The sequence below is a fragment of the Solanum lycopersicum genome, chromosome 4, assembly GCF_036512215.1.
Source record: "Solanum lycopersicum chromosome 4, SLM_r2.1".
NCBI classification, from domain to species: Eukaryota; Viridiplantae; Streptophyta; class Magnoliopsida; order Solanales; family Solanaceae; genus Solanum; species Solanum lycopersicum.
Genome location: NC_090803.1, coordinates 40153420 through 40167141, shown reverse-complemented (window position 1 = coordinate 40167141; position 13722 = coordinate 40153420). Strand labels below are relative to the sequence as shown.

At 38.0% G+C, this 13722-nt stretch overlaps 1 protein-coding gene across 2 annotated transcripts in view; it reads left to right on the top strand.

Moving 5' to 3' along the window:
• Positions 1-13722, top strand: part of XRN4 (protein ETHYLENE-INSENSITIVE5) — a 41819-nt gene that overhangs the window by 23745 nt on the left and 4352 nt on the right. For both annotated transcript variants that reach the window (XM_069296332.1, NM_001246845.3), the window contains 5 exons: positions 3288-3358; positions 4738-4866; positions 5006-5082; positions 5176-5216; positions 5328-5402. In XM_069296332.1, coding sequence (XP_069152433.1) covers positions 3288-3358; positions 4738-4866; positions 5006-5082; positions 5176-5216; positions 5328-5402 — 393 coding nt within the window. The remainder of the gene's footprint in view (positions 1-3287; positions 3359-4737; positions 4867-5005; positions 5083-5175; positions 5217-5327; positions 5403-13722) is intronic.

The following is a 13722-nucleotide window of genomic DNA, read 5'->3' as shown; positions in this document are numbered from 1 at the left end:
CTTAAAAAAAAATATTATCGAAACTAGTCATGTTCATGTTTCCAAATGCAAGGGGAATCACCTCAGGGCATCACCTCAAGTCATATATATCATGGAATCATCAAACAAAGGTAATCACCTCTAGTCACACATACTAATAAATCATAAAAACAAGGGGAGTCTCCACAAGTTATACATGTTAAGAATCATAGGTATTCGCATCCATGTTCATTTTAAGGTGATCTAGGTATTCGCCTCCATATCAATTTTAATGTCTAATGTAGGTAATCGCCTCCACATCATCACATGAGGATCATAATTCATAGGTAATCAATCACCTCCATGATCAAACTAAAGGCTAATGGGTATTCACCGCTTGCCTTTGGAGTCACACATACATAAGGGTAATCACCTCACTAGTCACTCCGCATGACTTACTAACAAGGAATAAGAGAACTCACCATACATTCCTATCATGTAAAGGTCATTTAGGGGAATCACCACAAGCCTCATCACATTTTATAGTCCTAGGACTTAAATTCATTTTAGGTGAGAACCTTTCAACCTAGAATCATTCTATTTGAGAGAACCATTCATTTCAATGCTATATTTATGCATAATACCATATATAGAATTCTACATCAGACATTGGTATCCTCATGACTCAAAGTGAATCTATCACTTCACATATTCAAGCATTCATTAGGTAGGTTAGGTAGGCAAAGATCTTCCTTGTGACTCAAAGTGAATCTATCACTTCACATATTCAAGCATTCATTAGGTAGGTTAGGTAGGCAAAGATCTTCCACCATAACTCTATCCATTTAAGCTTCTATTTTTTTTAGACTTTACTCTCAAAGCCTCACATTGGCATTACTTTCAAAATCCCAGTGATCATCATTCATGATTACTAGCCCTATACTCAAAGCTTTACTTCTTATTAGCTTCATTATACCTAGATTTCATGGTATTCTAATGACATCCTTCATTACTAGGTGATTCTAATCACAATTGATCATAAAGGTTCAATTTCATCTTTGCAAGTCAAGATCAATCATATTTAATAGAGTCTAGCTGAATTCATGATTATATGGTCCTGACTTTGAACAATTACTACTCATGACATTAATTTAAGAAGATCACTTATGAACCTTCAATTTCACCTCTAATGGCATAAACCTACAAAAATATCACATTCATCAAATATACAAGGACTTACCATAGAAATCACTTGAATTCATTATAATATCATAATTCAATGTTAATACAAATATCCACTAGATTGGAATCACACTTAAGCCCTACCCACAATGTAGAAGGAAACTCTAACTAGATTGGGTTTTTGACTTCAAAATTGGGGGAAAACTAAGGGGGCTCTATAGGTGGAACAACCCATAGATGAAAAGCTAAACATACCTCGATTCAAAGCCCTAATCAAGCTTGCATCAATGGAGGACAATATGCTTTACTCTCTTCTCTGCCTCTTCTTCTTCTTCACTTCTAGAGAGGATTTCTTGGAGGGAATTTGGGTGTTTTAAAGATTGAGTTGAATGCTTTAGTTTAGGGGCCTATTAAGCTTATATAGGTGGTTAAATAACTAACTAACCGACCTCCCTTAACCACTAATTAATTACTAACTTAACCCCTAAAGCCCTAACTAAAACTAAAATTGGAAAATTGCCCCCACTTACGAACCACCTACCCACGGACCGTGGGTGGGTCTACGCCCCGTACTGCACCTTCGTAGGTGCTGGACTGTGGCTTAACATTGCAGGCCTTGACCCACGACCCGAAACTATGGGGTGTGGGTCCACCTACGGCCAGTAGGTGCCAATCGTAGGTTGCCTGCAATTTTGGCAGTTTTAGGGCTGTTTTGAGGGTCCTCCTCAAGGACCCCTTGGGTGGTCCTTGGGGGAGGGGGTCGTACCTTGATGCCCTAACCCTTAAACCCCTATTTTAAGTACGGGAATCGTTTTTACAACTTAAACCCTGTCATCAAGCTCTAAAACTCGTACAGAAAGCTCTAGAACTCTCTAGTTCAACTTACTAATATCCGAGCCGTTACAAGATTGTTCATATATCTGGCCTAACATCAATTACTATTCTTGCATTAATGTTCCGCCATTAGCAATCCGTGTATTGCTGATCCCTGCATAACTTGTTTGTAAACCAAATGACCCCTTAATGTTACTGTATTATATGGAAAGAGAAAAATAAAGGAACACTTGGAAGATAGAGAATGACTTTGTATATTTGAGGAGTAGCCTCTTGTTTTTGGTTTCCTCTTGGTGCATGCATGATATCTCGGGTTCTATTGATTATTATATGTCCTTGTAGTGAACCATACTATTTTGTATGTCTCTGTACTTCTTAATATACATTGAGTGGTGGATCTGCAGTGATAATTATGAATTTTTCCGAACTGATTCATTTGGCTCAAACTTTATATACGCATGTAAAATTGTGAAGAAGCAGATAAATATGTTGCATCTACAACTTCTGACAGTGATAAGTTCAGTTGCAAAAATCATTAGGTGAAAGAAAGTTACTACAGTTTCTGACCTATAATGCATCTACAACTTCTTTCTGTTTTCTTATCCACAGTGCATGCCGTTAATTTACTCTTGCTGCACATTAGTGCTTGCATGAATTCTGGAATGCAATATCTTGACCCGGTAAAACCTTTTTTTTTAAAGACCACTAATGGATTGTTTTCGTACACCTATGAAATTATGCACTTGTTTTGTTGTAGTATCAAATGAGCCTGCTTTGACTTACCTTTATGAAGCAGAATTGACAGTTTTTCACCATCCAACCAATTGCAATTGGTTGGAAGCAAGAATAATTAAAAGAAATAAAGGATGAATAAGTAACATCTAGTTCCAAAGAAGCATAATAAAGTAAAATAAACTGAAATAAGGACAATAAGCATCTGGTATAAGTAGTTATCTACATTCTCCCACTTTACTTGAGCTCTCCCTTTAGAGTTTTATAAGCTTCGTCTGTTGCGCCACAATGCTCATTAGTGGAGTGAGTGCCCTTGTGCTTAGATATCCCATTTTCCTCTTTGTGAACTCTGTGGTTTTGGGGCCTGTATTTACATGTAGTGATGCTGTAGTCATTTATGTCCAACTAGGACAGATGTGTCAGGAGGGAAAGATCTTTCTCTGAGGGAAAGGAGAATTCCCTTCTTCACACCTTCCTTTCTTTTGCAGGTAAACATCATTTTGCATCCTGTAGCTAGAAAGATGATAGTGAAACTGAGTTCTGTTGTCAAAATTATTAGATGATTAATCTCAAAATTTCAGGTTCAGAAGTATATGGAAGGATTATGTTGGGTTTGCCGGTATTACTACCAAGGTGTTTGCTCGTGGCAATGGTTTGTTGTTTTCCTGGATTTAAATAAATTTTACTTTATACTTCATCTTTATGCCTTTCTTCGTGTAGCTATTGCTTCATTGAGTACATTGTGGTAAATAGATGGAGCTGCTGTTTTATTCATGCAATGTGCTACATATATGATGTTGATTACTGTTTGACAGTTGTACTGTCCTTGTAGGGATGTTCTGTATGACTCCCTTTTTTTTTTTTTTAAATCAAGTGAACAATTTCATTTATCAACAAGGACAAAATCAGCCGCATACTAGAGGTATACCAAAAAGTGAAGAACCTATGGAAAGAGGTGGTTATCTACAAAAGACACCCATTCTCTTTAAAACCAGTAGCTACATGGGTCCACAAAAATTAAATAAGGGATTAGAAACACTGACCCAAACTCATTTCTGCCCTTTTAAATGCTCTCCCGTTTCTCTCTCCAAGTAATCCACATCAGAGCTAGAGAAGCACATTCCAGGCCCTGCACGTTTTCCCTATTCTTCCAACTTTCCTGTTAAACGACAAGTCCTTAACAGATCTAGGCATCACCCATGAAATACAAAACCAACTAATAATATCCCACAACAGTTTTGTGGCCACGCTGCAATATAGAGGATGATCTCTATCTTCACCCGCCTCCTTGCATAAGTAACACCTCCTTTTTTAGTATACTAGTCAAATTTTTTATTATCCAATGAGTCATTCTTTCTTTTTGTAAATTGGGTGTGAGGGGCTTGGGGTCTAGGGTGGGGTGGCTCTCTTCTTCCTACTTTTTACACTTCATTATTTCGTGTCGGTAGTGGTTTTTTTTGTTATAATGGTAGTAGCTGAGTCAACTTGCGAGCATCAGCTCGTGTATTTTTATGGATTTCAATCCTGGTCCAAGATTTGTATCCGCTTATTTGACCACTAGGCAAGGCCACTTTATACAATAATAAGAACAAGATACTCAGTATAATCCCAAAATAGGGGACAAGACCACTCCATACTTGATTCAAAATAATCGGCTAATTCCATTTTATATGACAGCGTTAGATTGGACACAATTGAAAATGCTATTTTTACTTGATTGATTGTACTAGTGGTAGTGGAAAACATATTAAAGGTATGTGTGAGATTAGTTTGGTAGAGGAAACATCACATCAAAGTTCAAAAATTGAATAATAAAAGTGAATTTGAATTCTCAAAAGTTTTGAAAGTCATAATGCATAATACAATTAGTGGCATGGTGTCAAACATTTTTGGCTATATCGAAATTGGAAGAGATCATATTAATTGGGACAGAGGGAGAATCTTAGTTACTCTAAACATTTCTTTGTCCTTTCTAATTTTCTGATGGTTCAAGTGGAAATGTGCACTTACAATATCACTTTCCTTTTTTAGGTTTTACCCATATCATTATGCTCCATTTGCTTCTGATCTCAAAGGTCTAGCAGATTTGGAAATTACTTTTTTCCCAGGGGAACCATTTAAGCCCTTCGATCAGCTAATGGGTGTTCTACCAGCTGCAAGGTTATCTTTAGGCTCTTTATACTCTGTATTGAAGGAAATTTTTCAAAGGAAATATCTTTTATACTGCGTTGACTATTTCTCTAAGCTGGTGGTTATTTGTGGTTCTTTGTATTTGTCTCCCTCTTCACCTGTCCTGCAGTGCAAAAGCTCTTCCTGAAAAATACAGGATGCTGATGATGGATCCTTCATCACCAATTTCTGATTTTTACCCAACAGGTCTGATGTCAACATTTTACTGTAGTTCAGTGTATTATATTTCTCTTATTTTCCAAAGCCAATCATTCACCATAAATTCTTTTGTGAATGCAGATTTCGAACTTGACATGAATGGGAAGCGTTTTGCATGGCAGGTAGATTTACAACAATTTCGTAGGTTTAGTGGTTCTCAAGATGATTGTAGAAGTTTACTTATTTGAAAGTTTGATATCTCTGAACTACTTGTTATTTGCTCTGTGAAATAGGCTGTTGTAAAATTGCCGTTCATCGATGAGAAAAAGTTACTTGCTGAAACAAAGAAGCTTGAAGACACGTTAACGGTATGAAAAAAAAGGATTTTGTTTAGACCTTTTACTATCTTGGTTCTTGTTGTTACTTGTTAATAGTATCTACTTTTAAAATTGTAAAGATGGTGAACTTGATTGCCTTAGGAGAACAAAAGACAGTAGTTTAAGTAAAACTAGTTTTTCCATCTTTAATTTATGTTGCCTCCGTTCTGGTTTCTCTGATTATTCTGTCCTGCTATAAGCATCTTTTTCACGAGACACATGCGGTTCTAGTAGTTTTTTTTCTTCTTTATCAATAAGCTAAATAATTTTATTGACAATTGTGGAAATTCTGTGTACAAGCCATATAGAGAACCTACACCAAAATATGGTTCTCAACAAAGAGATCCAATCCTCTATACGAATGGGGACATCATAAGTAAGAGATCCAATCCTCTATACAAATGGGGACATCATAAGTACACCAAAATGAAATTAGAGACAACATACTAGTTTGCATTTTTACAAAATCTTGTTCCAACCCTTCATAAGCCCTGCCATTTCTCTCTTTTCAAATAACCCACATGATTGCTAAGGGGGAAACACTCCAAGCCCTTGGTCTTCTCTCCCCCCTCTTGTTGGTCCAACTTTGTAAAGCCTCCTTCACTGGGCATCACCCATTGCATCCAAACAAATTAAGAACCACTCTGCATAACTTATTAGCCACTTTGCAGTGCAATAGAAGATGATCTACATTTGCTCGAGCTCTTACACATGAAGCACCAACTTGATCCTCTTCTATATCAGATTTTCTGCAGGTACGATCGTCCGAATGGAGTCATGAGGGAAAGTACATTCGTCTCTCACCAATAAAAACTTAGTGAACAAACCGTTTACACTCACCCGCCAATTGCAAGCATCTAAAATGTTTTCTGGATTATCCAGCCCAGAAAAAATCTCGGCCAATATGTGAAATTGTTCCATCTTCCATTCCTGAAGATTCGGTATATGTTAGGGAAGTCTTCCCTCAACTCAGTGAACAAAAAAACACACCTTCTTGGTGCTCTAGGTGTCCGAATGGAGTCATGAGGGAAAGTACATTCCTCTCTCACCAATAAAAACTCAGTGAACAAACCGTTTACACTCACCCGCCAATTCCAAGCATCTAAAATGTTTGCTGGATTATCCAGCCCAGAAAAAATCTCGGCCAATATGTGAAATTGTTCCATCTCTCATTCCTGAAGACTCGGTATATGTTATAGGGAAGACTTCCCTCAACTCTTCCCCCCCCCCAAACACCCCCCCCCCCCCAGTTATGTTCCCGAAAGTTAATACTGCTTCAAGTTCTAGTAGATTTGATGGACGAATATTTGAATTGAGACTTGGATGTTCCTCTCTCACTCTCTTTTTTTGAGATTATCGTAACAATTTGTATTAATTAAAAAAAATCAGCTTCCAAAACGATGCTCAGTTGTCTTTACTTTACAAACATTGAGAAGTATAAAGGTTGTCCTACTCTCCTGTCCAAAACCCATAAGCTTATTCATTGCTCCACTAAAAAAACACAAACTAAAACAATGTAACCTATTTTTCTTGATGGGATTGGTAGTGTCTTCAAAATATCTTTAGTTCCTCTCTTTCCTAACTATCCGCCAAATGCAAGCAGGAATGACCTACCACCAATCCTCTTCACTGCTTCTTCCCACATTCTTCCGATTGCTCGGAAGTTCTAGGGTGGAGCTAGGCAGAACCCATTTTATCCCCAATAAACAAAAGAACAGAACACGTGCTATAGATTTATAGTTGTCTTACAGTGTAGGAGAAGTGCTCATTACTTTCACTTTTGTGTTCACATGATAGATATCTTGAACAAATGTGAAACCCACTTCTTTGTAAGTTTTCTTGAGCTAGGCATGCTTTGCTTACCACCAACCAGACAAAACAAGATACCTTCACTGAATTTTAACTCCGCAAATAAGTTTCCAAGGACAAATTACAATCTGATGGCTTCTGTGGTTCATATGCCAGTAAACAGACTTCACTAAAAAATTTGCCTTTGCTGTTCAACATCTATTTAAGTTTGTTTGACATCTCAATTGTACCACCAATGGCTGAAGCATTGAGGCAAACCTCTAAATTTCCCAATCATAGAGAGCTCTTCTGAAATTCAAATCCCAACTTTATTAACTCCAGATTTTATCTATCTTAGAATGAATTTGGAGACTTGGTAAACATGGATCAAGGAAGGTGCACTTCAAACAATTAAGACCAATCCAGTGATCCTTCCAAAAGTCAGTCTTTCTCCCACTAAATGATCTTCACTTTGCCCAAATATTCTTGCCACTGATTTCTATGGTTCTCCTTACAGTATTTCCGTAGTATCATCTGACTTAATAGGTTATTGCCAATGTAATGCAAACGACGGGTAGAATTTGACCAATTGTAAGGCGACTACAATGGGAGACGAAGGTGATGTGGGTTTTCCATATGAATGTAGGGCATGCAAGACAATTCAAACGATGTTAGCAAGATGTAACACTGGCTAGGTTAGCGTAGCGCTTGCCAGAATTCAGGTTAGGCAGGCGAGTGATAGTACAAGCTAGCTAATATGTGGGCGAGACTGAAGGGGTCTTGCGCATCCTTTGGATTATTGCAAGCCCAACCTTCGACCCCTTCGTTGAAAACTTCTTATTTGTTTTAAACTTCGACTACTCTAGGGGCTTGCTGCATTTAGACATAAGAAGATCCACTTGGGAAAAGACTTCTTCATGTTAGATCAATCCTTCGCCACAATAGCTTCGGCTCACCCCCTCACTGAAAAACTGTAATACACCCTAAGGAAGTCCTACCACCAGACTTCTTTGTACTCAAAGTGAATTGCCTAAGTTCTCTCCAACAGGGTTATAATAATTCACGAGAAGTAATTGGGTGTATTTTATGTGCCAAATGCCAGTTGCCATTAATCTAATAAACCTATGGAGATTGAGGTTCCATAGAACCATGCATTCCTCAGGGATTAGGTTCTTGTGTGTCCGGTATCCGATCAGATCTACCAGCAGCTGGTTTAAGGAACAATAAGTTAAGCAAGGTCTAGGAAATTGATAAAAGAAGCTGATCAAAGTCTGTCTTGTCTTCAATTCTGTGGTTGGAAGAATTTTCTTTCTGGGAGTTATCTTTCCCTTCTCTCTCTTCTATGTAGGTTCAAGTCAAACTTTTGGCTTGCGGGATGCAATGATTTTCCATTCCATATTTCCGCGTGACGAAATTTCTCCATAGTGCCAAATCATTTGTTGAACTTCCATAGCCTTTTTGCGGTAAACTTCTATTGTGTAAACTCAGATTCTTAATACCTATATTGCACTGCTTCTTTCTTAGAGTTGCGACTTTTCCATTTCACTAGATTGGTACTTTTGTTCACCTTGTTGCCTTGCCAAAAAAATCTCTCCTTGGCTGTCTAATTTATTTTCTACCCTTCTTTTAGAAATTGTAAATGCAAGCATCATGTAAGTGGGGAGAGCATTCTAAACTGAGTTAAATAGGTGTCAATCTTCAATATCTTCAAAAAAACAAATATCTTCAAAAAATAGGTGTTAATCTTCCTCCTAAGAATAAATACTGGATTTTTCACCTTGCTAACTTTTATCACATCTCTTAGTAACCACATTGCATATCTTTTTTGACTTATTCTTAGCTCCAAGGGCATCCACAAATATTTTTTTGGAAAAGTCCCCACGTGGCAGCCTACTATGTTGGCCGGATATAAGGACATTTTGTTCCGGTTAACATGTTAGCCAAAAAGAGCTTAAAAATTAGACAGGATTAGGGCTGGGCATGGTATGGTAAATATCGAATTACCATTCCGAAACTTTGATTCTGCAGTTTCGATATTATGGTATTTGATATGCATAATGTCTCCTTGGAGTATTTTTCCTCTAATGAAATAGCTGTGTACATATTCCTAGAAAGGATAGAGAATCAAAATACATAATTACAAGAATAAATCAAACTATACTATATTGACAGGATCCTAGAATATTCTAGAAGATCTTCAAGATTCTAACAAACTACATACAATTTTATAGCTTTCTCGTGTTCCCTCAAAATTATTATGGCAGGATGCGGTATGTTTCACCATGGCTATTGTGAGAAATATTGGAGAAAATTATTGAATTGCACATCTAAATTGTTACATGAAGACCCTATTTATAGACACTACATTGGAAACCTTTTCCAACTAGAATTCCTATTCTAATTCCTATTCTAAGTAGGAAATACTTATTCCTATTCTAACACATGTAATGAATATGAGGACATGTGAGAGACTTGGTGAACATATCTGCAAGCTGATCATTTGACTTCACAAGTTTTGTAACAATATCTCCTGAGAGTATCTTTTCCCTGACAAAGTGACAGTCAATCTCAATGTGCTTAGTCCTTTCATGAAACACTGGATTTGATGCGATATGAAGAGCCGCTTGATTATCACACACAAGTTCCATCGGATCAATTTTGCCAAATTTTACTTCTCCCAGTAACTGTTTGAGCCAAACTAACTCACAAGTTGTCGCCATTGCTCAATATTCTGATTCTGTACTAGATCGAGCAACCACATTTTGTTTCTTTCTCTTCCACGACACCAAATTACCTCCAACTAATACACAATATCCGAATGTCGAACGTCTGTCAGAGGCTGATCCTGCCCAATCAACGTCTGTATATCCAATGATATGCTCATGACCTCGATCCTCAAAGAGTAGTCCTTTGTCGAGGGCTAACTTTATATATCGAAGAATATGAACAACTACTTCCCAATGACTACATAAGGGGAAGTCATAAACTGACTTAAAACACTCACGGGAAAAGAGATGTCTGGTCTAGTCACTGTGAGATAATTCAACTTTCCAACAAGTCGTCTATACCTTTCAAGATTACTAAGTGGCTCCCCCTGTCTTGGAAGAAGTTCTACATTCGAATCTATCAGAGTGTCAATAGGTCTACATCCATCATCCCTGTCTCCTCAAGAATGTCTAAGACACGCGTTGAGAGATAACATTGCTTGATCTAGACTAAGCAACCTCAATACCTAGAAAATACTTCAATCTGCCAAGGTCTTTACTCTTTAGTCTGAAAGTGCTTAAAAGATGTTGCTTTAAATCGGTGATACCATCTTGATCATTACCGGTGATAACAGTATCATCAACATAAACAACCAAATAGATACATCGACCTGGTGTAGAATGTCGATAAAACACAGAGTGATCAGCTCCACTATGAGTCATGCCAAACTCCTGAATTACTGTGTTGAACTTCCCAAACCAAGCTCGAGTAGACTGTTTTAGACCATAGAGTGACCTGCGCAATCGACATACAAGGCTACTAGACTCCCCCTGAGCAACAAAACCAGGTGGTTGCTTCATACAAACTTCTTCCTTAAGATCACCGTGCTGAAAAGCATTCTTTATGTCCAACTGATAAAGAGGCCAATGACGAACGACAACCATAGATAGAAAAAGACGAACAGATGCTATTTTAGCCACAAGAGCGAAAGTGTCACTATAATCTAGCCCAAATATCTGAGTATACCCTTTGGCGACAAGTCAAGCCTTAAGTCGATCAACCTGACCATCTGGACCAATTTTGACTGCATAAACCCAACGACAACCAACATTAGATTTACTTGCAAGAAGGGAGACAAGCTCCCAAGTACCACTCTTATGTAAAACAGACATCTCATCAACCATAGTCTGCCTCCATCCAAAATGAGAAAGTGTTTCACCTGTAGTCTTAGGAATGGAAACAGTGTTTCACATGTAGTCTTAGGAATGGAAACAGAGGACAAAGACGACATAAAGGCATAATGGGGTGATGATAGACGATGATAACTTAAGAAGGTATAATGCGGGTTAGTATTTCGAGTAGATCATATACCTTTTTGAAGTGCAAGCGCTGGGCTAGGTAGAGGCAAGTCTGCAATAGGAGCAGGGTCTGACGCATGACATGAATCATCTGGGACTAGGGTTGGACGTGGACGGTGATGATAAGTTAGTAGTGGTGGCATTGCAACTTGAGATATAGACCTAATTGTAGATCCCTCAAAGGTTGGCACAGGTAAAACTTGAGGTATGGGTAAGACCATAGAGATATCAGTATGGTCAGAAGATGTATAGTAAGGTTGAGACTCAAAAAATCTAACATCAGCGGACATAACGTATCGATGAAGATCATGTGAATAACAACGATACCCTTTTTGAACTCTAGAGTAACCAAGAAAGACACCTTTGAGGGCACGAGGAGCTAATTTATCTTTCCCTGGGGCTAAATTATGAACAAAGCATGTGCTCCCAAAGACGCGAGGGGGAATAGGATAGAGATGTGACGGAGGAAATAGTATGGAATGTGGAACTTGATTCTGAATAGACGAAGAGGGCATTCTGTTTGGTGAAATGATTCCGTGGTAAGACATAAAAATGCTGAAATTGGGATGATAAGTATTCTAAGGCATTATCACCACGGAAAGTACGAATAGAAACATCAAACTGATTTTGTATTTGAACTCATCAAATTCTGTCTGAGCAATATGAGCATTATTGGATGTTTGATTAGGATGAGCACCATATGCTACTGGTGGAGATGACTGTGTACTTGCGCGATTTCGAAGGAACTCATTATATTCGTTTTGAACAAGAGGATCATAACTGGGTGGTGGACCATGCAAAATATGACATATGTCACGAGTGTATCCAGACTTATGACAATGACTATACTTGGATTGAGGTTTCCCAAAACGTCGTCCCCCCTACCGATTCTCCGTAGACTGATATGTACGCTTTTCAAAGGTTTGAGATGCGAGAATAGAGGAGTCAACAGTGGGTGATGAAACGACTTTGTGACTAGGAGGTGCCGCAAGACGAAGGAGGCGAGAGAATAATTCATCGATTGTAGAAATTGTAGGGCTAGCTAAAATCTGATCACGCATAAAATCGTTATCAGGAGGAAGTCCAGCAAGCGTAAGAACTAGAAACAATGTTTTTCTATGTTCTTGTTGTTTTTCCACATCCGTAGTTACTGGCATCAACATGTCGAATTCCTCCATGACTGCCTGTACCTGTCCCAAGTAAGTAGACATATCAGATTCTTGTTTCTTTAAGTTGGTCAATCGAGATATCACATCATAGAATCGAGAGATGTCATTAGTGTATAAAACACACGCCTTTTCCCAAACTGTATAACATGTTTGGAATGGGCGAAACAAGGGCATCAATTTGGAATCAATCGAACGCCATAGGAGAATACATAATTGAGCATCTACTTTCTCCCAATGTGCTTTGACTTTTGCATCTTCCTCACTAGTCTTGGCCTTTACATCTACCACATAAGTCTTGTTCGTTAAGTGATCATGCACACCTTGACCCTTGCACCACAATTCAACTGACGAAGCCCAAGATAAATAGTTTGAACATCCCAATAGAAGTTCTGAAGTGATTATAGGGCTAGAATTTCCAATCCCTATATTTTTAGAACCAAAAACATTCAAAAGACATTATGCTAAATTTGTCTCAGGAACAACAAAAAAATCTTGATTATTGAGATTTGATCATCGGAATATTCAAACTTCGAAAAAATATTGTCGGAAACAGCCTGAAAATAGCCGGAACCCTGATTCCGGCGTTCGAATCTGGTTGGAATTAGAAAAAAAATTTACATAGTCGGCCTCGGAATGAAGAGGCGACTCAAATAGAAAACAATTGTTCAAAAAACTGGCCAGTTAAAGTCACGCGCTAGAGCGTGGGTCTGACAGTTCGCCGGCGAAAATCCTACCGACAGCGCGTGACAGCACGTGTAGCACTGGTTTCCGGTGGGGATGACTGGGCTTTGCTCGCCGGGAAATTCCGCAGCTAGTGGTGCTGTCCATTTTTTGGAAATAGTGACGGAAAATAATAATTATCCGGACAACAACTAGGTTATCGGAAAATATTATTTTTTTAAAAAAAAAAAATTTCTCAGAATTGCTCTGATACCATGTGAAAAATATTGGAGAAAATATTATTGAATTGCACATCTAAATTGTTACATGAAGACCCTATTTATAGACACTACATTGAAAACCTTTTCCAACTAGAATTCCTATTCTAATTCCTATTTTAAGTAAGATATACTTATTCCTATTCTAACAACTATCTTTGATTGTCTCCATTTGTGTGGCGCTAGAAATCACAGATCATAGTATTTTTATATATTGCACTATTTTAACCTAACTAGCTAGCTGCTTAAAGCTGCAATGGTTGTAGTTAAACATGGATGTGCATTGTTATTTTTCAACGTATTAGTCCTTAAAACAATTTGTTTTTACCTTCCTTTGTTGTCCATAAGCAAA